Genomic DNA, 27,855 nt, shown 5'->3' on the forward strand with positions numbered 1-27,855 from the left:
TTTATACAAATCAAGAATCCTTGATCGCAGGTGTTCAGACACCTCTTTTTACCGAGCCATAATGCACATCAGACAATGCTTCTCATCAAGACAATTCTTACCAGGTGTGTGTTTTATAGAGGGCAGGTCAGCTTTAAACCACTCATCAATGATTGGGCACACACCTGACTTAAATTGTTTGGTAAAAATTGGTTTGCCCTTTAATTGCCCTATAAGTCTCCTTAAGCAGAGGGTTCACTTACTTATTATTCCCCCTTCTGTTATTGTTTGCATACTATCTTCATTAAAATATGAATACATGTGAATGTTTGGGTGGTTTTAGTTAAAGCACACAGTTTTTTCATCTGTGTGATTTTGACAAAGATCAGATCACATTTAATGGTGATTTTATGCAGAAATGTTAGAAATTCCAAAACATTCAAATACTTTTTCATACCACTGTGTATTCAAAGAAAGACCCGGGAAAAATCATTGACTACTCAGGTTTAAAACTGCTAAATGGAAAAAACAAGGAATAAGATTAACTGCTGTAAACAGAAGTTTATCAATCTCAAAAACTCCAAAATTTAGCTTAATAGCGGACTGCAAGCAACTATCAGGTGCATGCGCCACCTACTGTACAAGAGTGTGGTGGTTGTTATTGGTCAGTATCTGGTTCAACTGCCTAATCTTGCTTGTACAAGTGCTGCTGCCTCGAGTGCTCAGTTACGGTATCGTTACACGGGGCTTATTGATTGCGCCGGAGGTATGAAAACGAAACTATCAATTCACAATGAGAAAAAAATAAAACAAACTAAAGTAACTTGTAACGTAAGCAACAATTTGAAATGTTGTTGCGTTAAAAGTGCAGATACCTACAATAAAATGTTGTGAAGTAAAAGTAAAAAGACTTCATACTTGTACTCAAGTAAAGTACAGATACACAAAAATGTACTTAAGTAAAGTAACGAATAAAGATACACGATAATATCGGTGACCGATAATTATCGGCCGATAATGGCAATTATGACGTTACACAGATAATCCAGATAATAAAAAAATTAAACCGATAATGCAATCCGATAATTATATACGTGATTTAGCCTCCAAATGTGCGCAACCGAAGAATTCAGCACGCCGCCTCCTCAACCCCTCCCCTCTCTGAAGCCCCTGAGGGAGGAAGGGTTGAGGAGGCGGAGTTACACGACAAGAAGTAGTTGAATATTATGGCGGCTGTTGCTAAAAAAAAAACGACGCTCTCGCCATCTGCGAAACATGTACCGTAGAAGTTCCACGAGGCAGAAAGAAAGCGTCCTCATTCAAAACCACTAACCCAGCAGCCATTTAAAACTGCATCACAAAGATTTTTGGAAGAATACGAGGCTGCTGCTAGCGGGAATGCTAAAGCTATTGTAAACACTAAGTTAAATTACAGGGCTTGTGACGATACAGGGTCGGGCTGTTTGGGAATGCAGCCCAAGGCAGGTGGTAAATTCGCATCTAAGGCTAAACACCGGCACGACTGGAGACCGATAGTCGGCAAGTAGCCGTCTTCTGACGGAGCCTGCCGCTCTGGCCGGTCCGGCAGGCCGCCGCCGCCTTGCCATAGGTGAGTTCCCCGGCCTCGGGACCTCCGGCGAACACCCCGGTTTCTCGAGCGTTCCCTCACGGCGTGCGAGCAGAGCCAGGACCCGAATATGCCGCGGCGAACCGGCCGGGGCGGGCGGATTATCCGGTACGAACGTAGCTGCTGCCGCCGAGACGAAACACAGTTTTTTTTGTTTTTTTTTACCTAAATGACCCGACAAGCAAAGCCCTGGATAAAAAAAAAAAAAGCAGTTTATATGACCACCATTCTTCATGAAAAAGTGATGTCCAGTAAGCAAGCTTATCATGACGGCACAGTGGTTAGATGATAATTTAAACATGGAGAAAACGAAGTCAGCCAGTCAATATTGCATTCAGTATGTAAAATGATGAGCGGTCAGATGACTTTGTAACGCTGCCTTTATTTTCGGCTTAACAAAACTCAGGCACAAAACAACACGCACGCGGATGCGGGCTCCAACTCCGTCCAAATAGTACTGCCGTGTAGCAGTTTAGCTGCTGTAAAGCAAATGTCGTGAAAGCCGCAAATGTAAACAAAGCGCTGCAGAATGGGTACATGCCATCTCGCTCTTTTGAGTTAATCATTTTCACAGTGCGCAACAAAGCATATAACATTAGCAATCACTTTTCAAATTATTTAACTTATTTCTCTGCTCAATTACAGTGAGAGTAGATAATCAAATTATTAAATCAATATTCTGTAGCCACAAATATTATTCAAAATCTTTCCTTCTTCCAAGTTTTTTTTTTTTTTTTTAGGATTAAGTTTAATAATGTATTGTTTAAAACAAGGCTGTTAAGATTATTTTCGGCTAGCTATTTTTCTTCCAAGAAATCTGAGAGAAATACACTTGAAGCGATGGCAGATAATTTCACTTATTGCCAATAGATTTACACTTAAAACTGACTAGTTTTAAGGAGGTGTGTTTTGCAGTGTATTAATGTTATATATGTTAGGAATGGCTTACTTTTAAAGGCATTTTTGTGCAATTTAGGTATTTACTCTAAGTAATTGTTGCCAAAGGTTTACCATTACACAATGTCAGACAATCTGTCATTATTTAGATGTTTGAATTGACGACTTGTTCATGTTTTATGTTGAAAAAAAAAAAACAATAAATTATATTTTTGCACAGTAATATTTTCTTTTGTGTATACTTTAAAATTTTACATAAATCTTCTAATAGAATTATCGGCTTGACATTATCGGTTATCGGTTGGAATGAGGAGGAAATTATCGGTTATCGGTATCGGTTGAAAAATGTATTATCGTGCATCACTAGTAACGAAGTACTTTTATTTTGTTACATTCCACCACAGAATACATACATACTGGTACACATACAGTAGAGGTCCCTCTTACATAAGTGGATGTTAGGAAGATGTGAGGTATGGAGTCACAGGAGTGCCAAAATTAAAAATAAATAAATGGTGTTAATGGTGTTATACTTATAAATGAATAAATAAATAAATGAATGAGTAAATAAATATAAAGAGAAATAAATATATAAATAAATAAATGAATAGGTAAATAAATGAACGAATAAATAAATATAAAGAGGAATAAATATATAAATAAATAAAAAATATAACAATATACTTTGTCATTGACATTTACTTTTGGTCATTAACAACCACAAACGGAAAAAAACAATGACAATTGTATTTTTTGCCTTTGCCTTTTCTGTTTGGCTTTCAAATTGTCATTGTCATTTGTCGATCGCCTTTCCTCTTTGGGAATGTAAATGGCAAATGCGCAGAGAAACGGTCTGCCAATCAAATGACGTTGGGAGGGGCTTTCCAACCAGGAATAGTAGTCGATAACTGGTTATTCCTGGTTTAACTTTCCGCACATGCGCTGTACGGCTACCCAAGCGCGACCGCGGCTGTTTTGTGTGACTGCACTACGCCACTTCTTCCAATGTCGTCATGATTATAAACGCGAAGATTCAGACATAGAAAATAATTATTCTTTGAATGGTCTGGCATGTGTGTCGAATAATATATTTTTTACCGGTCTAGGAAAATGTATTTCTATCGTTGAATCTATCACGTAAAAAGTCTATCCATATCCATATCTATCCAGTCTATCCTATCCATAAAAACTGCACGTGCAACTCGATAACTGACGTCACTTTCCTTCAGGTAAACTAGGAATAATCAGTTATCGACTACTATTCCTGGTTGGAAAGCCCCGCCCAACGTCATTTGATTGACAGACTGTTTCTCTGCGCATTTGCCATTTACATTCCCGAAGAGGAAAGGCGATCGAGAAATGACAATGACAATGTAAAAGCCAAACAGAAAAGGCAAAGGCAAAAAATACAATTGTCATTGTTTTTTCCGTTTGTGGTGTTCAATGACAGAAAGTAAAAGTCAATGAAAAATATTGTCATTGTTTTTTCCGTTTGTGGTTGTTAATGACCAAAAGTAAATGTCAATGACAAAGTATACCGTTATATGTTTATTTATTCATTCTCTTCATATTTATTTATTCGTTCGTTTATTTACCTATTCATTTATTTATTTATATGAGGAAAAAGCGGCATGGAAAATGAATGAATGAATGAAAAATATTTATTTCTCTTTATATTTATTTATTCATTCATTTATTTATTTATTCATTTATTTTTAGTTTTGGCACTCCTGTGACTCCACAGTGAGGCAATAACCAATGGGAGAGCAACTATAAGTATGTTACGTTCAGTAAACTACTGTATTTTTGCCTCTCGTATCCCGAAATTTATTTCGTAACATGAGGCAATTTTTCACCGTTGAGGCGTGATGTAACCCGAAAATTCCGTTCGTAAAGGCGTTCGTAAATAGAGGTACCACAGTATGCAGTATAGCTATGGCCCACAGTAACACCTTTGACAATAATCATAACTACTGTATATGTATGGCTGTTTTATTAAATGACTGTGTATGCTTTGAATGTGGTTGTTCTGTGTATTTCAAATAATAAAAAGCACAGTTTAGAAAATGACTACCATGGATCATTTTCATTCCATGGCGGTAGTGGGGCAGGTTGTGCAGCAAGACGGAAATGAGTCATTTTCATTCCAAAGAATGGCAGCTGGGACCTTAGAATACAAGACTGTCACATTGCTGATGACAATACGTTTTTCAATACACAATACAATTTAAAGTGGGAAAAAAAAATCTATTGGAAGCTGAGAAGTGATGATTTTATTGACTAGCCATTGCAAAGGCCTTTAGTGATTGTATCCAATCCTAGATTAGCCTGTCAATTAAAAGTTGATTTTTTTTAACCAGTCGTGTTCAGCTGCTCTGATGTGGAGCATGGGAATATGAGTGTCCTATGGTCTGAACAGTTTTAATGTATCACATGGAAGTGTGATATACAGTACTCTCATTGTGGCTATTCATTGTGTTTCATTTATTAGGAGAAAGCAGCGAGCAAGAAGGGATTATGAGGGGACAGAAAGGAAAATAGAAGAGGAGAGAGAGAGACAGAAAAGGGGAAGGACAAACAACAACAAGAAATACAGTACATTGCAGTTCTGCAGTTTTAAATAAAACTGAGCAGTCAATTAATTTTCTGGTTCTTTCTTTGAATATTGATTTCAGATCTCTGTATGTACGTACATACAGTACACATAGATACATACATACATACACACACACACATATATATATATATATATATATATATATATATATATATATATATATATATATATATATATATATATATATATATATATATATATATATATATATATATAGCGGAAAACACTCAGGTGCCTTGAAGTTCTGCTCTGAGACCCCCAATTCGGCCAAATTTCAAAATTCTCCTATATGCATGTGTGATACATCATTAGAAAGCTTAAAATCTGTATTTTCTGGGGGGAGATTATTATTTATTTATTTTTTTTAACAGATTGGCATTTAAAAAAATAAAAATAAAAAAATTAAACCCCTAAACCCTAAATCAAGGTGAGAGCATGAGAGAGCATAATTAAAGACACCATGATTTTAACGAGATATTGTTGCATACTTACCTTGTTTCGATCCAAAAACTCTGTGTAGCATGTCTCACCAAGTGTCAAGACACAGCTATGAATGGCTACAGCCGGAATTTTGGGAGATTTAATGGGTGAAACACGGTAATATAACAAGGGTCACAATGCAGAAATCGCAGACTTCAAGAAGTGGTGGAGATTTTCTTTCTCAAATATATACCAAATATTTATTTGAAACGTTTTTTTGTTTTGTTTTTTAATTTTTTTTTCTTTGTTTAGAACGATTATTTATCATCTAAAATAAATGAAAATGCCACAATAAAAAAAACAAACAAAAACATTTAAGCGATAGTTATGAGGGAGACATGTGACCTATTTAAAAACACTTTTTTTCATTGTTACGTAATTTGTTTAAAAGTTTAAAATATGGGAGTGAATAATTTTAAAAAGTCCCTTTTTTTAAAAAACTAAATATTAGACATCAATTAATGATTCTAAGCTAAAAATGATAGACATTTCAAATAATAAATATAACTACATACCTTCTTTTTATGGCTGGGTTCAAACAAAAGTGGTTGTGCGGTGTCTGTAAACGGGGGTCTCCAGGGTAAAACGGACAAATTAAAAATCGCTCAGGTGCTTAATGTGCCATGAAACTGCTATGGCAGCATACAGCAACAGTTCTTTTGGCCTAAAATACAGCAGTTTATTTTAAAGAGGGGTGCAAGACCAGAAACTGCTTTTTCAGCCTTGTCTGTGTTTTCCGCCATGTACAGTGTGTGTGTGTGTGTGTGTGTGTGTGTACATCTATACATACACACATACATATATTACATTTTTGCTTCAGGAGAAAATACTTTTACTTTTTACTTGTAAAGTAAATTTTAAAGCAAGTACTTGTGCACTTTTGAGTATTTTTTGTCTTAGATGCTTGTACTTTTACTTAAGTATTTTTATGCACCTGTACTTTTACTTAAGTAATAAAAGTGAGTACTTCAGCCACTATTTGTCACTACCCACCTCTGGTATCAATAATTTTTGTATCGCCATATTAAGATGATCCTTATAATGATCCTTGTATTGCAAATCGTATCGTATCAGAGGTACCCTGATAGTGCGGTTTGCTATGTCAAAAAAACAGCTGCCGTAGGATTTTTTTGCCAAAATGGATTTTTTTGCTGTTTTGACTTCTATAGGGACCAATGTGATAGAAAATGAAGGGTGCCAAATTTTCTGACCCCCACCCCCATCTTTGGGGGGACATCTATTTTGGGACCTCCCTGAACAGTAAAATAGAAGTCCGCCTGGGACTACTCTTATTAAAATGGCTGTAGAACTGTTGTGCTTCAGTTGTATGACACCAAATCTGGAGGAGATGCAGCTGAAAATATGTAGAACAAATATTTATATGATCCACTGGTAAATGCTATTATTGATGTTATTCACACTTCAACCGTAAGTTTTGTTAAGACGAAAATAAAAAACTCCATTTCTGGTGTAGTTTATCTGAAGTCCTTCTGTCCTGATAGATGTAATCACTAAACTTCCACTTAGAGTACATTTTCCAAGATGTCACCTTTACATAGACACCAGAATTGTGCATCTGGACCCTGTACTTGCTGAGCCATTACTGAATAACTTTGGGCATGTCTTTTCAGGTTAGAAAAAAAAAGCCTGGAGCTAAAGATAATGGTTTTGAATGTCCAATATGTGTAATATTACAGCTGTTTCATATGTTTTAAAGTATTCTGTTAAAAAAACAAACAAAAAAAAAACAACTACAAACTCCACTCTTTAAAGCTGGATATTCTACAATTTGCGGAAAAGGACCAGAAGACTTTGTCTCTGAACGCTTGATTTCTACATTAACACTCTCAGAGTGGGACAAAATGAAAAAACTCAATTTGAAGACATTTTCAAACTGGATAGAAAAAACAAAGGTGTGTGATGGAGACAAGGTCATCAAATTGCGTGAAGAACGTGAACTACTTGGAAGATTTCTCATCATCCAAGGCAGTCGACCTAGTCTAGTTCCCAAACTTCAGGAGACAGTTGGACACTATGAGATGTCAATGGTTCCCCGCTCTCTGTGTGCTTTGGATGGATCCTTTTACATCCCTACAGACAAAGGTAGTCTCATGCATGCAATTGAAGATTGCTAAGTCAGAGCTCCCTGAAGCTGTCCCACATCCTGATCCAATGCAAGATCCTCTTGATGCCCCTATCAAAGTTATGATAATTGATGCCATGGGTGTGCTTCAGAGCATGAAAAAGACACCAACCATGCAGAAGCTGTGGAACCTTCAGGATGCGTTCAACAAATGCATCAAAACAATGATGGCAGGTTACTCTGAGGGTCGAGTTGTCTTTAAACGATATTGGCTAAATCATTAACGAGCAAAACTAGACAAAAGAGAGCAACTACTTCTGTTGAATAGTGAAATCCATCCTGAGATGAAGATCACTATGTCAATCAACGATCTCCTCTCAGCATCATCAACCAAGAAGAAGCTGACATGCGAGTTGGGCCAGGGACTGCTGGAGTACTTCTCTAAGGACAGTTCTTTTCTACTGATTGTTGTCTATGACATCTTCATCAAGGGACCAGATTTTGTAGATGCACACACACATGAAAAGGCTGATACCCTGATACCTCATCAAGTCCTTGCATCTGCTGCCAAAGGTGCCCCACGAGACATATGTCTTTGGTCACCCGACACTGATGTCGTCTTTCTGCTACTTGATTTAGTATCATTTAAATGCATTCATTGCAACTCCATCTTCTTTGACATTTTCAACAGGAATAGGTGCAAAGAAACGGAAGATAAATGTTTTTGAGCGTGTTTAAGTTATTGGACATCACAAATGTCAGGGATTACTTGGCCTGCACAATTTTTCTGGTGCTGACTGGTGAGGCGGGTGGGCTGAGTGGGGGGGGGATTTGTTGGAATATCCAAAAAGACGTGGATCAGTGCATACCCGAAGCTTAATGATGACAGTCCTGCCATTGACTGCTTCAAGGACCTTGGCAAGGGTTCTATTCCCCCTGCGCTTATCAATGGTGAGCTCCCATCACTGGTGAAGGCATTGGAGAATTTTGTCTGCCGCGTTTACAAGTCAAAAGGTCCAACAACCCTGCCATCACTCAGATGGGAACTATTCCAAACAAAGAACCTGGAGAGTGAGATGCTAGCTCCAACTCGTGCTGCATTGCTACCCCACATCCTACTGGTCCATTATATCAAAATGCGAGACAAACCTACAGGACAAATTGCCCTGAGCTTCCACCAGTTGAACAGAATGGCTGGTGTTCAGAGTAGTGGATATGTTCCTGTCAGGTGTCTTGCCCTCCCTGCCCCACAGGCAGTAGGGACAGTGCAGCTGCTCAAGGAATCACCTCCCTTGCACTCCTCTTTGCAAATGCTATGGTGGAAACTGCGCAAACACGAGAAAGGACATTCCAGAAGAGGACAGTGATGATCGTCAATTCCTTTATTGTAACCTATCTTTGTTCTGTTCTGTTTTTGTGGAATTTAGCAGTATGCTTAACTGAACGTTAGACAATAAACCTATCTTACTCGACTTCTGTGTTGTTATGTACATAACAGAAACATGTTAAATAAGAGTCTACCACAATGTCTTTTAAACACCATTTATCACATTAAATATGACATATTTTCTCTTTCAATGAAAACGGCAAATAAGTTGTTTTTACCTAATTCTGTACAATTAGACAATGCCGTAGGATGGACGCCATCTTGGGTTCGATAATACATAAGTAAAAAATAACAATTTAACTTATTCAGTTGAATTCCTTGAGCCCTAAAACCTATGATTAGACACCAAAATCAACTTACTAGCTCAAACAGAAACTGAGATATAGCCATTTTAAGCTCCTGGCAGCCTAATTGGACGCCATCTTGAAAATTATGCATTCCCAAGTGTAACGTTTTACTCAAATTTTTAGTATGTCCTTCAGCATGCCTAGATGTTCCAGAATCAATAGGAAAAAACAATGTTATCTATTTCCATTGGATTAAATGAATTATTTTTCACATATTGAGCCATCTATTTTCTATAGGGGGTGCTCAGAAAGGGGGAGAGGGGGTCAGAAAATTTGGCACCCTTCATTTTCTGTCACTTTGATTCCTGTAGATGCCAAAACAGCAAAAAAAAAAAAAAAAAAAAAAAAAAAAAAAAAAAAATCAATTTTGGCACAAAAATCCTACGGGAGTACATACTATACTGCACTATGAGGTTCCCACGTCTAGTATAAAGTGAGAGTCAAATTCAAGGATGGTCCCACAAGCATTTGAGAAGACAGATTTTTGTGTGTGTTGTTTTAAGAAACATTTTATTTTTCATTTATTTCCATTTATATGATTGATTTTTTTCTCTCTCCAAATGGGTCCTTCAATTCATTAATTCAATTCATTTAGCATTATTTGTACAGTATTTTGTTTTTACTGCCATCGCAATCGCAAAATACATTCACTAATACTGTACTACAATTGGACGTCAAGTGGTGGTCGCAAAATATTGCCACACGTTGTCATATATGAACGTGGTAAAATCATTTAAGAAAAATAAATCATATGTTGTACATGAAAAAGTATAGTAGTAAAATACTGCCGAGTTGAGCTTGCATGGTGCCTTATTTTGAAAGCGGAAGCGCTCTCTTTGTCGTCACTGCTACAGCTAGCTTACAAAAGATAAGCGGCTGCGGAAGAAACAAACAAATTGACGTGATTCATGAAAGGTGAGTGGCACTTCAAATTGTTTTCCTCTGAAACGGCCGACGCGCCATTTGCAACCAATGAGATGCGAACACTAGCTTTGCGTAGATGGCTAGCCTTCGAATGTTAACGAGGTGAAATAACTGCTGAGGCAGCAGCGACCACCACTGCAAAGTTAGCGTGAAGCTAACCGATTTGGACGCGCGACAAAATACGCTGCTGTTTAAGCCGGAAGTGCGTTGTCCACCCTCCGTCCTTTAAACATGCTACGGTGAGGACAGATCAAGTAAGCACGGAAGGAAGTGGCATCTTCTTACATGTGAGGAAACTTTAATGAACTCTAAAATCACTATGCCAAGTCGTTTCCTATAACGCGTCTAAATTGCATTGGATATCTTGCGCATTAGTTTTTCCAATGGAACCAAAGGATGCAAACATTTATTTAGCTTATACAATCAACACGCAACTATCTTGTTAATGTACGTTTCATTATGATCTGATGTCAATTACAATATATTCACATGACTTCACCAATCACAGTGTACTTTTACTGCCCTGTGTGGTTTGTCATTTAAAGGAGGAGCAGTTATACCATGTGGGAGTCACATGAATGGAAATGATGAGGCCTGAACAGCAAGGGGCCAGTTATTGGAGAAAGCCACTGCTCAGGGTGGTGATTTCCTGGTTGCCGTAGAGGTCCTGCATAAGCGGCCCACCCTTTTACCCCTTACCCTGATTATATGCAATGAATAGTACCACTCCGTCCCCCACCAATAATGGGGATGTGGCGGTCGGCTATGTGTTGGTGCCATTCTTCCTCATCACCATCATCGGAATCGTTGTAGCCGTGGTAAGTTCCATATGAAGAAGAAAAAAGTAAATGTTCTCTTTTCACAGGTTATTTAATTATCTTAACGAACAGGGGACTACGACACACGATTCAGGAACAAAAAGAAAGCAATAATCACCTAAGATACATTTATTATTAAAAAAGAAAAATTAAAAAAAAAAAACAACAATTAAAAGTTGGGCCGGCCATGACTGAATCCCCTAGTGCAGGGTCCCCAACCTTTTTTACATCACAGACCGGTGTGATTTGGGTCTTTTTTTTCCACGGACCGGTGTTCCGTCAAATTTTGCACCCTTATAAAATTTTGCTCCCAAAGCTTTTGTGGCGGTGAAAAAAGCTCTCTTTTATATTCAGTTGAACTCTCAATTAGGCCTGTCGCGCTAACAAATTTTTGTGTGCGATAATTTATTTAATAAATTATTACGATATGCGATATTATTGCACCCCCATTAAAAAAAATTACAAAAACACTGTGAGAATACAGTATATATTAATAGATCACGTGCACCCATTTAAACGCAATAAATGTTTACTCTTAAATTCAAAAATACTTTTTAAGAAATCACAACTAAAAACAATAGACCATGCCTCTTTTAAGTAAAAGACAACAATATTATTACTGCACAGAAACACAGAATAAACAAAATGTGTTTTTTAAGAAAAAAATTCCACTGAATAATTTAAGCATCTAGGCAAATGAAAACTTTTCCCTTCATAGCTTCTGCTATGGCGCTCCATGTGTAATACAGTGGTACCTCTACATACGAAGTTAATTCGTTCCAGAAGCTTGTTTGTAAGTAGAAATGATCGTATGTCGAGCAAGATTTTCCCATAAGAATACATTATAATTCCAATAATTTGTTCCACAGCCCAAAAACCCACACTACATCCTTAATAAATACTGCTGTTACTATTGCAAATAGCAATTACAAAGAGCAAAACAAATAAAATATGTATAAAAACCAGAATAACAATAATATAATGATAGCAATAATAACAATAATACAGTACAGTACCTGTAATAATGTAACGAATTGGGTTCTAATTTGGCGGACTTTTTTTGCTGTACCTGAACGCACAGCGGGGCTGACGGTGAGAAGAGAGGAGAGCGCTATTTTACTTTCTATTTCGATCCTGGGGTCAACAGCAGTGGACAATCGGCGAGTTGATGGAATAAATGACGAACCTGGCGATTTCTTTGGCGATGTTACCACAATAAGAACTGTCACCTTAACTTATAAAGACTGGCGAACGGAGGCGTAGCGTCGGCCGAGATAGGCATTGTCGACCCAGTTCATGGATGCGCACACCATGCTTATGTTTTGCTATCATTCACATCTTCATTTCAATGCTAAGTAGGAGTGGGAACCTCTTGGTACCTCATGATACGATACAATACGCGATACAAAGCTCACGATAACGATGATCTGACGATATGGCGATACAACGATTATCGATACATTGGTCAGGAAATTATTGTAGGATATTCTACAAACAACTAATAAACAGAAAAAACAAGCTTCTGCTGTGAATTGGAATGAGTTTATCACTAGTAGACGTCCAATCCATTTGAATTGGGAGGGCTTTTTTTTTTTTGCTGTTTTGGCATCTATAGGAATCAAAGTGACAGAAAATGAAGGGTGCCAAATTTTCTGACCCCCTAGCCCCCTTTCTGAGCACCCCCTATAGAAAATAGATGGCTCAATATGTGAAAAATAATTCATTTAATCCAATGGAAATAGATAACATTGTTTTTTCCTATTGATTCTGGAACATCTAGGCATGCTGAAGGACATACTAAAAATTTGAGTAAAACGTTACACTTGGGAATGCATAATTTTCAAGATGGCGTCCAATTAGGCTGCCAGGAGCTTAAAATGGCTATATCTCAGTTTCTGTTTGAGCTAGTAAGCTGATTTTGGTGTCTAATCATAGGTTTTGGGCTCAAGGAATTCAACTGAATAAGTTAAATTGTTATTTTTTACTTATTATCGAACCCAAGATGGCGTCCATCCTACGGCATTGTCTAATTGTACAGAATTAGGTAAAAACAACTTATTTGCCGTTTTCATTAAAAGACAAAATATGTCATATTTAATGTGATAAATGGTGTTTAAAAGACATTGTGGTAGACTCTTATTTAACATGTTTCTGTTATGTACATAACAACACAGAAGTCGAGTAAGATAGGTTTATTGTCTAACGTTCAGTTAAGCATACTGCCATCCCTCCCACTTCAAACGGATTGAACATCTATGGCCGTCAGTGGCAGCCAATGCCAGGCAATGAGGTCATTTTGGGCCATTTAAGGTCATTTACCTGTTGATTTTCAGTCACTTCCTGTTGATTTTGGGGTATTTTATGGGTCACTTCCTGTTTATTTTGAGTTACAGAACAAGAAGTTACCTGGGAATCGCCCAAATGAATAGGCAGTGACTCAAACTCATCAGGAAATGACCTGTAAATGCCCTGAAAATCAGACAGAATGACTGAAAGCTCTATTTCTGCGCGGCCCGGTACCGGTCCGCAGCCCGGTCGTTGGGGACCCCTGCCCTACAGTGCCCCAGTTGCCTTTAAGAAGATTCAATCCCGACCTTTCAACGCATACCCTTTTTGTTATTTCAAATGCGAATATGCAGGCTTCCATGGTAACTCTCAAAATGGCCCATGAGAAAGTGAAATTGTACGTGGCAGCTATGTTATCTGTTCCCTGCTTTGACCTTGCTTCAGAGAAGCTGAGAGCTGCACTCTCATCCAAATAAAGTCAGAAGGAAGACAATATAGAAATGAATAAATTAGGTAAAATGAAAAAATACATGTGAATAAATATCTACATCAGATGACTTGAAGAAAAAAACAACAACCTCCACCTAAAAAATACAAACGTAACTGTACATTCTCTCATGATACATGTGGGTGTGTGTGGGTGTGTGTGTGTTTGGGGGCGGTATAATGCAGCCAATGAGTTAAAACTAAAAAAGCGAAATACACCTGATCTTTTTTAACCCGATTTCAATCCTCTGAAAACGACTTGGTTGAATCAGGGACAGCCCTAGTGTTTACTGAAATGACTTTGAAGACATTTTTTAATAAGCACTTACTTACATTTCTGGCTTCTGTGTTTCAGATCTTGTACATTCGCAAAAAAAGAAGGTAAAGATGCAGCCTCACGTTTGGATAAACCTTCGTTATGACTTTCCTAACTAAACATCTTTCTTATGCCGTCTTCCCAGACTTGACAGACTCCGCCATCAGCTGCTACCAATTTACTCATATGACCCATCTGAGGAGGTGAATGAAGCTGAACAAGAGATGCTTTGGCGAGAAGAGGATACCAGAGTAAGACAACAGTTTGTTTTTCACTTAAACCTTGTGGGTTCTTTTCAAATGCACACATGAAGTAATACCTTTCTGTGTAAGTTTAAAAAAAAAAAAAAAAAATTATCTGTGGTTTTCCTTTGTTGCTTCATATACAGTATATGCTCTGCCGTGGATAGGCTGTTTTTTTTCTCACAGCTTAGTTCCTCTAACGTGTAGGAAAACAGCTGCATAACTTATCGAAAGAGCAGTCGAAAGAGTGAAATATTTCCATGCTGTCATTTTGGATGAACAATTTATCGCTTCTATCTAAATGAATTTAGAGGGTCATATAGCTATGTTCAAACCATGTTTTTGAGGCAGACCCAAATCAACTAAATTGTCATTGGCATGAAAAAATCTTTTGATGTACAGTACTTTAGTGTTTTTCAACTACTTTCACCAAATTGATCTAAAACTGCCTTTAAAAATGAATCCAAAAACGTGCTTTTCCCGAGTTCCTGTGCTGTCCAGTGGTCGATAATCATGTAATACTCTTCCATATCAATAGGCAGCAACAAGTACAGTGCTGGCCAAAAGTATTGGCACCCCTGCAATTCTGTCAGATAATGCTCAATTTCTCCCAGAAGATGATTGCAATTACAAATGCTTTGGGAGTAATATCTTCATTTATTTTGCTTGCAATGAAAAAACACAAAAGAGAATGGTGGAAAAAAAAATTTAAATCATAATGATTTTACACAAAACTCCAAAATGGGCTGGAAAAATGTATTTGCACCCTTTGAAAAATCATGTGATGCTTCTCTAATTTGTGTAATTAACAGCACCTGTTACTTACCTGTGGCACATAACAGGTGGTGGCAATAACTAAATCACACTTGCAGCCATTTAAAATAGATTAAAGTTGACTCAACCTCTGTCCTGTTTCCTCGTTTGTACCACATTGAGCATGGAGAAAAGAAAGAAGACCAAAGAACTGTCTGAGGACATGAGAAGCAAAGTTGTGAGGAAGCATGGGCAATCTCAAGGCTACAAGTCCATCTTCAAAGACCTGAATGTTCCTGCATCTACTGTGCGCAGTGTCATCAATAAGTGTAAAGCCCATGGCACTGTGGCTAGCCTCCTTAGATGTGGACGGAAAAGAAAAATTGACGAGAGATTTCAACGAAAGATTGTGCGGATGGTGATTAAAGAACCTTGACTGACATCCAAACAAGTTCAAGCTGTCCTGCAGTCCGAGGGTACAACAATGTCAACCCATTCTATCTAAATGAAAAGGGACTCTATGGTAGGATACCCAGGAAGACCCCACTTCTGACCCAGAGACATAAAAAGCCAGGCTGGAGTTCGCCAAAACTTACCTGAGAAATCCAAAAACATTTTGGAAGAATGTTCTCTGGTCAGATGAGACAAATGTAGAGCTTTTTGGGAAAAGGCATCAACATAGTTTACAAGAATAAAAACAAGGCCTTCAAAGAAAAGAACATGGTCCCCACAGTCAAACATGGCAGAGGTTTGCTGATGTTTTGCGGTTTCTTTGCTACTTCTGGCACTGGACTGCTTGACCGTGTGCATGGCATTATTAAGTCGGAAGACTACCAACAGATTTTGCTGCATAATGTATGGCCCAGTGTGAGTAAGCTGGTTATCCATCAGAGGTCATGGGTCTTTCAGCAGGACAATGAACCAAAACACACTTGAAAAAGCACTAGAAAATGGTTTGAGAGAAAACATTGGAAACTTCTAAAGTGGCCAGCAATGAGTCCAGACCTGAATCCCATAGAACACCTGTGGAGAGATCTGAAAATGGCAGTTTGGAGAAGGCACCCTTCAAATCTCAGAGACCTGGAGCAGTTGGCCAAAGCAGAGCTGGAAGCGGTTGATCGCAGTTATTTTGTCTAAAGGTTGTGCTTCCAAGTATTAGGCTGAGGGTGCCAATACTTTTGTCTGGCCCATTTTTGGAGTTTTTTGTAAAATGATAATGATTTAATTTTTTTTCATTCTCTTTTGTGTTTTTTCATTGCAAGCAAAATGAATGAAGATATTACTACCAAATTTTGTGATTACAATCATTTTCTGGGAGAAATTGAGCCTTATCTGACAGAATTGCAGGGGTGCCAATACTTTTGGCCAGCAACGTAGCTAATTACAGTGATACCTCAAGATACAAAATTAATTCATTCCGGAGTGGCTTGCGTATCATGACTTCTTTTTCGTATAATGAATCGCGTGTAAATTGCCTAATTCGTTCAAAGCTTTAATCAAAACACAACATGAAATTTGCTTTCATTCCCTCTGATTGCCTGTCTTTATCACCCTCTAGGGGTGCTAAGAGGGTCTAAGAGGTCTAAGAGGGTCGCAAATCAACGCATTCACTAACATGCCACTCACATCCTGCAGGTACTCACATTGGGTTGCGACAGGGGAAAACATAACTGTTCATTAAATGTTTCAGCATGATTTTCACGCCTCGTCTGCTTTTTAGAATAATAAGATGGATAACACAGTACCATATTTTCCGCACTATAAAGCGCATCGGAGTGTGAAGGCGCAGCTTCAATGAATGTTCTGTTTTAAAACTTTTCCTATATAGTCTGCCCCGCATTAGAAGGCACAGTAGTAGTAGTGGTTAGGGTTGCGTTTAGAGCTGAAACGAATACTCGAGCAACTCGAGTAACTCGAGTTTAAAAACTGATCCGAGTAATTTTATTCACCTAAAGTAATCGTTTATTTTGACAGCTCTACGCATCACGTTTTGCTCGGACTACTTTTAATGCGGGACAATGCGCTGATGTCACGTGCATAGAGGAAGAAGAAAAACAAAACAAAACAAAAAAAAACCAACTTACTGCAGCCGACAGCCGCTACAAACGACGCCGACATTCCTAAATACTAGCCCGCACGATGCTACGTTGGTAGCAGGTAGCGTCTGATGAGTCTCATAGAGATCACATGTATGTTGAACTAGATGCGAAATGAGACTCGTCTGCGTCTGGGCAGCGTTAGTAAACAGCCGCCATCTTAAAGCAGGAGAGCGCTAAGCGCTAATAAAGAGCACTAAGCGCTAATAAATAAGATTAACGTTACTGTCACTAGCTCATGTAACGTTAGCCCTGCGGAGGGCTAGGTTTCTATTAATTATGACCACTGTCGATGCGTGGCTAACATGTTTTACATACAGGCTTTAACATAACATAGCGTTGTGAAGTGATGAGGGTGTAAAATAAAAAAATCAATAATGCTAACTATCAATTTTAGCTCAGTAGTCATTGCTGGATAAAACACCAAGTAGCACTGGTCCCTAATGTGCTCCAATACAGCCTGTATCATACATTTATTTTGAACACTGCAACTCAAAATCCTATCAGGACTTACAGTTTAGACGAACTTAAAACTTAACTAGAACTTAAAAATGGCTTGACACAAAAAGAAATTCAATTGAAACACGTGGGAAAAAATCCTAACTGTTAAGTGATGTGTGTTATCAAGCGTAACGGCATTTTTAGGTATATATAATTTTTTAAAATAAGATCTAAAGGTCTTTTGAGTGAAAGCAGTGAATTAGTCTTTTGTTTTATTTATTCTAGTTACATCTGAGTAAGCCTGTCGCAATATGCAATAATTCCATTTATCGCGCGATATATAAAAATGAAGGCGGTAACTTTTCCGCTGCGATTTATCGCCTCGCGTGCACGTGTGTGTGCGCGCGCGGCAGACGTGCTGTTAAAAGTTCGTTACCAACTGCGCAAAATGCATCTTCGTTCCAGGTCCGCCAAAAACTAGCGCCGGAGCCAATTGTTCCCATTATATCCTATTGTTCAACGTATACCGGCCGCGTCAGTGCTCCGGAGTGACCGTGGACCATCTATGGCGCGCCGGTGTTGTTGACGTGTGGGCGCTCCCGTCAGGAGTGACATTTCACGCGGGGCGGCTATTTTTCAGCACAACGCTGGATATTTACAATTAAGTCCGCCAAAACATTGTTACCGACTTGGCTGCGACGAATAACCTCACTTTGACAACGAACAGCTGAATGAAATTACCGGTAAGAGCGCTGTGCTTCAAACTCGTCCTGTATATGAAAGCCCTCATATGCTGGTGTTGTGTAGTAATGAGCAGACGTGACTTCAGCGGCGCTTGCTAACTTATTTAATGCGCGGTTGCGCGCACACACTAGATATCATGAAATGGCAAACTAGATGTGCTACTTCCCATGCCATTGGCTACGTGAGCCCAGAGTGATTATGGGACATGTAGTCCATATACTACATCGATGAATTCTAAACTGTCATTTGTCACATGAGGTTAAGAAGGCCAAATCAATCCATACCAGTGACTATAGATAATGTTGCAAATATTGTTAATTCAGTACGTGACACAAATGGATTTGGACCATAAATAGGATGTCTTGCTCAAGTAGTAAACCTAGCTACTAAGAGAGCTGTAGCAATCAACGGTGTGCCCTGCCTCACTTTACAAACAGTAAAGATTGTTCTCAGCACTTTTATACAATTTTTTTTCATATCAGTAAGAAGTAAGCACATAAATATTATGCACTAAAATGCATGTTTATATGATGGCAATTTAATTTTTGCTCGTTAGCAAAAAAACAAAAAAACAAAAAAACAAAAAATACAATTGTTATATTTTTTTTTACAGAGCATTAAATGTATTGAATCGGATCGAAAATCGTGTCCCTCGTATCAAAATTCGTACCGAACCATGACTTAACTGTATCATTGCATCCCTATGGAACACCATTGCAGAAGCTATGACGGGAAAAGTTTTCATTTTTCTAAATGCTGAAGTTGTTAGGTGCAATTTTTTTTTTTTTTTAAACACATTTTATTTATTCTATGTTTCTGTGCGGTATCAATATTGTTGTTTTTTACTTAAGAGGTATGGTCTATTGTTTTTAGTTGGGATTTCTTAAAAAGTATATTTGAATTTAAGAGTAAATATCGCGTTTAAATCTTCATCTATTAATATATACTGTATTTGCACTGTTATTGTAAATTGGTTTAAAAAATTGGGGGGGGGCGCAATAATATCGCATATCGCAATAATTTATGAGAATAATTATCGCACACTAAAATTTATCGCGACAGGCCTACATCTGAGATGCAATTGTTGGCTGTTTTCAACAATATACATCGAAAATAAAGACATTGATTGACTGAAAATGGTTCAAGATTAGATGAAATGTCTTGTTTTCTCATGTATATTTATAATTGCGCTTCACCTAAAAATATGTTTTATCGGATTACTCAATCGATTACTCGATTACTAAAATATTCGATAGCTGCAGCCGTAGTTGCGTTATACATCCACTAGATGGTGCTGTGCTGATGATTAATCAATATTGATCCATATATAAGGCGCATCGGATTATAAGGCGCACTCTCTGCTTTTGAGAAAATGGCAAGCTTTTAGGCCCGTCTTATAGTGCGGAAAATACGGTAGTTACATTATTGCATTACTGTGAGAGGAAGCAATTTATTATCTATTATAGTTAGTATTATATTTCGTATGATGCATAATTCTCTGTAATGTGAAGTGAAAAAAGCTTAAAAAAAACTTATTGGAAAATGCATTTTTGTGTACCGAAACCTTTTGTATCTCGGTACCACTGTACTTTGTTTAGTGATGCATCAGGTGGAGGTGACAGTACCATTGTGGATAGCCGCTAGCAAAACTGTAATAGTGACAGTGATGGAAAAGTTTTTGGAAAGGAAAGAATCCAACTCTGAACTGGAAACAAAATTCTGACCCAGATTGAGGCTCAAGTAGGAAAGGTGGTCAAAAAAGCAAAGAGTGTTTCCTTGCTAAAAGTCTCCACTATGAGGCAATGAAGCAAAAGCTATCTTTCATTGGGATTTTAATGGGATTTGTAAATACAAACAGAGGGGTATTGCACAAATTTAGGATTAACACATAAAGGCTAATTGAGAAACAGCATCTTGGCTAAGCCTGATTGGCGCTTTCTTGAATGAATGGATTGATTTGGAGGAGGAGACGCAGTTAATTCAAGCCAGGTGCAAATGTTTAGGATAAACACGCAGGCAATACGCATAAGTATTGTCATTTACTCCTACGGGGCAAGAGCTGCCTCTTCAAGAATATAAGAACTACAAGCCAGTATTTGCCAAAAAGCAAACATTCTGTAAGTGCTGCTAAAAACGCGGAAGTAGCCCAAACTTGTACGGTAGATGAATAGTTAAAGGAGGTGGGGCGCCTTGAGCAATCTTTATTAGTATTCAACATAACTCTTGGCTGAAACCAAATTAATGAATTAATGAATTGAAAGATTGTTAATGCTAAAAGCAAATTTATCTTGGTTTTATGGTTGTGCTGATGTTTAGATAATTTCCCCTTTTTTTCCTTTACACCACTTTAATTATCATACAGGATTTCTTTTAAATATCTGTAATGTATCATGCCTGTTTAAAACCTCCATGAAGTTGGCCCCCATATCAGACGCAAATTCATATAAAAATTATCAACCGTTTGTGCTTGTTTGTTCTGTAAAAAGTTTCGTTTGCGCTGCTATCGTTTTTAAGATGTTTACAATTCTTTTACAGGTCAATCTGAGGTCAACCAGGCCCCTATTTTGATTAAAAATGGCTAAAAGTTTTGTCAAACGTTTATACTTCCTTTGTAATGGTTTGTGCTGAAAAAAAATTCGTTTGTGCTGCTATTGTTCTGTAGATATTGATTCATTCATTCATTTCCTAACTGTTTATCATCATGATGGTCACGAGGGTGCTGGAGCCAATCCCAGCTAACTATGGGCAGCAGGCGGGGTACACCCTGAACTCTGTCGCCAGCCAATCGCAGGGCACAAGATGAGATATTAATTTCGAGTGATGACGTCATTCTAAGTCTTTCCGTGGCGGTTGAAGGAGCGTACCAACTCTATCAATAACAGAGGGGTGTCTCAACAACTAGCGCAAATGCAGTTCAAACAAATGGCACACCTTCAAGTCCATTTTGCAGTAAATGGGGGGGGGGGGGGGGGGTGAGTCACGTCATCACTCGAAATTATTATGTCAAGCCTCCCCCCCATTTACATTAAAATGGACCCGAAGGAGTGCCATTTGTTTGTGCTACGTTTGCGCTAGTTGTTAGGACACCCCTCTGTTATTGAGAGTTTGTATGCTCCGTCAGCCTCGGGAGTTGGATACGGAAAAGCTGCGAGTGACGTCATCACTCGAAATTAATATCTCAAGACTCAATCTCTTTAAAACGATAGGAACACAAACAAATTTTTTACAGCACAAACGTAGCATAAACGAATAGCACCATTTCGGGTCCATTTTTCAATAAATGGGGGGCTGAGTTACGTCATCACTTGAAATTAATATCTCAAAAACGATATCAGCACAAATGAAGCATCTACGATTCACACCATTTTTAGCCATTTTTAATCAAAATGAACTGGTTGACCTCAAATTGACCTATAAAAGAGTTGTAAATATCTTAAAAATGATAGTAGCACAAACGATTGACATCATTTTTATATAAATTTGCTTCTGATGGTGGGGCCAAATTCACAGAGGTCTGATTAATTAAAATTGAACGTAAATGAATTGTAGCAAATGACTAGTTAAAAAACTTAAATGTTGTTACACGTGTAGGAAGAACACAGGAATTCTGAGTAAAACACTCATTTCTGACAGTGCTGATGTTGTGTGCTGCTGAGAGAGGAATTCTGTTCACAAACTCTTCTAGATTTAGGAATAGCAGAGTTGTCACTTCTCAATAAAGGAGAAGTCTTGAAATTCAGCCCGAATTCGCCTTTAGTGAATTTTGAAATTCATCCTCTTTGTCAAACTATTTGTCAGAATAAGACAACATAATTAGTTGAAGAAGAAAACGCAGAAGATGACTGACAGCAGAGCTATCTGATAGAGGTGCAGAATAAGGTTAATATGCAAGGTTAAACCTGCTCTGTAGCAGGCTTTCTGCAGGGGCTGAGTCACCATGATAATTTGTCCAGAATCAGAGGTGTATGGAAACACGCTGCTTTTATGCAACAAATATGAGGTTTTAGATCATTCGGAATTACGAATATTTACGGACTTAATCCTGTTTCGTTTTTTCCCGTTCAGTTTTGTTTGATACCCCTTTATACACAGCGGGATTAACTTTCACCGGGCATGCAATGACACCTTGTCCACTACAACAGGCCCAGGTTTCAAAGTGAGTGAGTGAAAATATGATTATAAAATGTCGTTCTTTGTGTTGGGTTTTATTCTAAATTTTAAATACACTGGTTTACCTAGTCCAAGTTTTGCAACAAATGCTTGGAAACAGTAGATGGCAGTGTTTACAAACAACAAAAAAGATTATAATCTAGATTTGGACAGAACCATAGAAATTGTTCAGTTTTGGGCCGCAAATGTGCTCAAATTAAATAAGTCACTAAGCACGTTTTCTTTTTCCAGGTTGTTCAAGGTTGGGCAAAAAGTTATCAACAACGACGCCCTCTTCTGACCAAAAATGCTTGAAGAAACCAAACCAGGCAATGCCAGAGAATATCTACGTTTAACACAATCTTTTTTTGTGTTACCCACAAACCTTATCCTGAAGTACAACAAGTGAGGCGTTGTTTGTATGTTTGATGAGTCATTCAAGCTTCAGCATATTTATTGTATCATGTATCACAAGCTTTCACTGAAGTTCAGTGTCCAATGTTAAAACCGGTTTATCTGTTCATATCTGTCCTGCAAGGATATGGTCAACGATGCCAAAATTAAGAATGAAAAAAAATATACATACATATAGATATGTATATAAATGAAAATAAAAATAACTAAAAATACAAAAAAGATTCAAAAATTGAAATAAAAATAAGTGAAAAATGAATATAAATGCAAAAATTAAAATATTAAAAATAAAAAAAATGAACATTGATATAAATACAAAAATCAATATATGAATCAAATATCAATCAATAAATAAAAGCACTTGGCTATTGTATTTTTTTAATTGTACGCGTGAACATGCTAAAGGGAATGTTATTCAAATTAGGGGGTGGTCCTAAATGTGTTGAACTATTCATCTATTGGTTGATTGACTAGCTAATGCCTGCCTGTACACGACCAATGAACGGGTCATGAGCAGTAAAAAAATGTTAGAGTTGGCGGTTAGCATTTGCAGTAATGTTAGCTAATACAATAAGCAAATATTGTCTGTGATAGCGTTGTGCTAGCACTTAGCAACTACGTAGCATTTGTCACTACCCGATCGTGACAGCCTACCAGATCGCTACTGCGCATGCGCGGATCGACACCATTTTCTCTCGAGCGATGACGGCAGATATAGATATGTACGTGGTCGATTAAACAATAAACATTTTTGTTCTTTTTTTTTTGGGACGTTAATGGTCTCTGAAGGGTTTACTTGGAACAGACTCCGGCGTCATAAATTCGAAATCAGTCGGGTATGTCGTAACCCGAGGACAACCTATATACTGTAGTTTTTTTTTTTTTTTTTTTTTTTGAGTTTATGTTCTACACATGTACATTAAAACAGTTTCAACATTTAAAAGGCATTGTGTTTACTTGTATATACGGCATAATCATTGGACAGTTTGAAACAAAAAAATATCACCCAACCAAAAAAGAAAGAAAAATGTATTTTTTTATCGTTTAATCTAACATGTACATATCTATATCTGCCGTCATCACTCGAGAGAAAATGGCGTCAGTTTGCGCATGGGCAGTAGCAATCCGTCGTGATCCATTAGCCCGTCAAGATCAGGTAGTGGCAGCATGAGTATCTACATAACCAACCAATAGGCGAACAGAAGAAACACATAGGCTCGCCCCTTCATTTCAATAACATTTCCTTCCTTTTACTTTTAAATTCATGTATCTATTTTTAATTTTGGCAGCTTTGGTCCTCCATACAAGCAAAGTTGTTACTGAACAATCTGGACCTGCAATTCTGTTATTTGTAATCTTACAAAAACAGCCTCACGTAAAAAACCGAAGGGTTCAAATAATCTTCCATCTGAATAAGTGATTTAAAAATATATGTGTCTTTCACTTTGTAATTGACAGAAGGAATGACCGCGCTCTGTTTTGCTTTTATTCACATATAAAGCATTAACAGCTCTGTCCTGTGATTGGGATCTTTGTGTGATTTTGCCAAATCCCGTGAGTCGCACAGAAGGCATGAAAACCTCAAAATGAACATCAACAAGATTCCGGGGTTTTCTGAATGACTCCTGTTACAAATATGTCGTCTGTACAAGACATGGCACCAGCACAGATTCACCTCTTGCCAGAGATGAATGCCATCATTCTGACTATTCAATGTTTGACGCACTTTCCCCACTGAACTCTTTTGAAGCCACCTGGTATCTTAAGTGCAGAATCATCACATAGAATTAACCAGTTTTTGTGCATTGTGATTGGAGCAGAAAATGTCTGTTAGCCAGGTTTTTTTGGTTGAATGTTAATGTTCCGTTTGCAGTCGTTGAGGCTCAAGTTTTCCTCAAAATATTTTAGTTGTACAGTTATACCAAAGGTGTACTTGTTTCTGAGCCACTGAATTTTACCTGAACTACTGTTATTAATTGGTTTGCACTGTTATGAAAACTCACCTTTAAGATATTCTTCCTGCTCTTAGTCATTGATTTTGTTTGCTGAATAAAATATTTCAGTAAAAAAAACCTTTGTGATATGGTACCTGTTTAGTTCTATAAATCAGATACTATGTAGTTTTATAATACCATACATTTGTTCCGTTACATTTACTTGAGTAATTTTTTGCGACAGTTTGATATGATGGATTCCAGCCCTTCCCAGTTGAAATCGAGTGAAAGTGGGCCTGGAACACTGTTCCGGTAAAAGATTCGGGGCCAGAACAGGGCGGATCAGTGCTGAAAATATGACGCCAACTGGCAAAACCCTATGTTAAAAAAAAAAAAAAAACTGCCAGGCTAACACACACACATCTCATCTTCTAGAAGAAAGCAATCTACCAACGTCATATTTGCATAAAGTACATAAATGTTAAGTTTCCAGCGATATTATTTATTTAGCTCTCCAAGCCGCAGCAGTTTATCTGGTTGTCACGACTCAGCGACGAGTTGAGTGGATGTGCGCAGCAAACCCAAGGGAGTAGGTTTGGTCTGAACTATGGTAGGGACGATAAAACAGGATAGCCTGCATGTACACTTTTTGCTCGGGATGGGACATTAAAAAAACCAAACAAATTGGGTGAACGGGTGTCATGGCTACATTTCTTACGAATATGAACCTAATAAATTGATTGGCTGAATCAGGGGTGCTCATTAGGTCAATGGCAATGCTAGTGTGGGTTGCTCGCGGAATCCAGAATATACTGTTCCTTCTCAAAAAATTAGCATATTGTGATAAAGGTCATTATTTTCTGTAATGTACTGATAAACATTAGACTGTCATATATTTTAGATTCATTACACACAACTGAAGTAGTTCAAGCCTTTTATTTAGTGCTGCAACGATTAATCGATTAACTCGAGTATTCGATTAGAAAAAAATATTCAAATTTGTTGCTTCGAGTATTCGTTTAATTAAATTGGCGTAATGGTTTATTTTGAAAGTGTTTGCATTTCGTTTTATTGATTAGGGTGGATACACTGCCCTATGGTCTGCCTCTTTTCACATGGCTGAATCCAACGTCTCCTTGTTAAGACCTACGTGAGCTAAGTTTTGTTTGAGCTAATTTTTTTTTAATGCATTCATTAATTAGTTTATTGGTATATTTAGCCGTTTTTTTGTGGGAATATGTGTCTGAACCATTTGTTAAGAGCATTGTAAAAAAAAAAAAAAAAAAGCTTTAGCATTTTATAGCATTTACGCTAGCAGACTTTAGTTAGCCAATTGTTCTTTTGTTGTACATGGATCCTCATTTAAAAAATATATATATATATATATATACCGTTTGAGGCTCAGCTTAGGCATTTTAATTTTTCATGTTCCTTATCCGATTTCTCGATTATTCGAACTAACTAGTCCATCGACTACTAAAATATTCGATAGCTGCAGCCCTACTTTTATTGTTTTAATATTGATGATTTTGTCAAAGTCAAGAAAAACCAAAAATCCCTATCTCAAAAAATTAGCATATCATGAAAAGGTACTCTAAAGAAGCTACTAACCCAACCATCTGAATCAACTAACTAACTCAAAACCCCTGCGAGAGATTTCTGAGGCTTTTAAAAACTCACAACCTGGTTCATTACTCAAAACCGCAATCATGGGCAAGACTGCTGACCTGACTGCTGTCCAGAAGGCCATCATTGACACCCTCGAGCGAGAGGCTAAGACACAGAAATTTCTGAGCGAATAGGCTGTTCCCAGAGCGCTGTATCAAGGCACCTCAGTGGGAAGGAAAAAGTGTGGCAATATTAAAACGATAAAAGGCTTGATCTACTTCAGTTGTGTGTAATGAATCTAAAATATATGAAAGTCTAATGTTTATTAGTACATTACAGAAAATAAATAACTTTATCACTATATTATATTCTTTTTGAGAAGGAGTAGTATATATATTTTTTTAATGTACATAATGTTTTGTGAGCAACCAGGACTGTCAACAGACTTGCAGGGGCCTGGGGTCAAGAGACCATTATAGGGACCCCCTGGGTCCTATGCTGGGTAATGGCTGCCAGCCGGGAACCTGGCAGCCACAGTAATAGGGTGGGAGGTGGGTCCCAGTTTTTTTTTTTTTCCCTATGGCGTGGCTCCTGGGGCGTGGCCTCCCCTCTGCCTGGGCTGCTGGCCGCAGGAGTGGGGCGAGGTCGGGGCTCCGAGCTTGCGCCACCCTGTGGCGACTCCTCGGCGTTCTCCCGCCTCCGCCTTCCCCTCTCTTCTCTGACTGGATATCCGACCTGTGCTCCGTCGCGGATCGCTGGTTGGGCGCTGGTGTATCGGCTGGGTGTTGCCTGCTCCGGCAGGGGACCCTGCCCTGCCCTGGGCCTGGTGGGCCGCTGGGGATCCCGTGGCGTGACGTGTCGTTGGGGGGCTGCTTCTCGTGGGCTGGGTGGTGGTGGATGTGGGGTTGGTGGTGCGTCCCCTCAGGCCATCCCTGAGGGCCGGTTGATGGGTGCGCGGGTGGCCCGGGGGTCCACCCTGGATCCGGGGGGGTGACAATGGCTCTTTTGCTGGTGCTGGGCTGCGGGAGGAGGGATGGGCTGCGCGGAGCGCCGTAGCTGAACAGGACAGGGGGAAAAAAAAAACAAACATTATAGGGACCCCCCCCCCACCCCACCTCACCCCTGCCACCAGCTTGTCACGACAACATATGCAGTACTTTTAACGCTTTGCAAAAAATGACAGTGTAAATTTTCAAATGATTTAATTTGAGATGGACAGTTAAATTT

The 27,855-nt window shown here is 38.3% G+C and overlaps 1 protein-coding gene across 2 annotated transcripts; it reads left to right on the forward strand.

Annotated features, from left to right (window-relative positions):
* The first annotated feature begins 10,245 nt into the window (after window positions 1–10,245).
* Window positions 10,246–25,935, forward strand: smim29 (small integral membrane protein 29). 2 transcript variants are annotated; one of them, XM_057830463.1, is made up of 5 exons: window positions 10,246–10,332; window positions 10,887–11,159; window positions 14,287–14,312; window positions 14,393–14,498; window positions 22,925–25,935. In XM_057830463.1, the coding sequence occupies exons 2-5, from the start codon at window positions 11,055–11,057 to the stop codon at window positions 22,985–22,987; spliced, it is 300 nt and encodes a 99-aa protein (XP_057686446.1). In that variant the 5' UTR covers window positions 10,246–10,332; window positions 10,887–11,054; the 3' UTR covers window positions 22,988–25,935. The 2 variants fall into 2 exon arrangements, with proteins under 2 accessions (XP_057686446.1, XP_057686447.1); XM_057830464.1 differs by lacking the exon at window positions 10,246–10,332 and adding an exon at window positions 10,375–10,628.
* The last annotated feature ends 1,920 nt before the right edge of the window (window positions 25,936–27,855 follow it).

Source organism: Corythoichthys intestinalis, chromosome 2 (genome assembly GCF_030265065.1).
Source record: "Corythoichthys intestinalis isolate RoL2023-P3 chromosome 2, ASM3026506v1, whole genome shotgun sequence".
Taxonomy (NCBI): Eukaryota; Metazoa; Chordata; class Actinopteri; order Syngnathiformes; family Syngnathidae; genus Corythoichthys; species Corythoichthys intestinalis.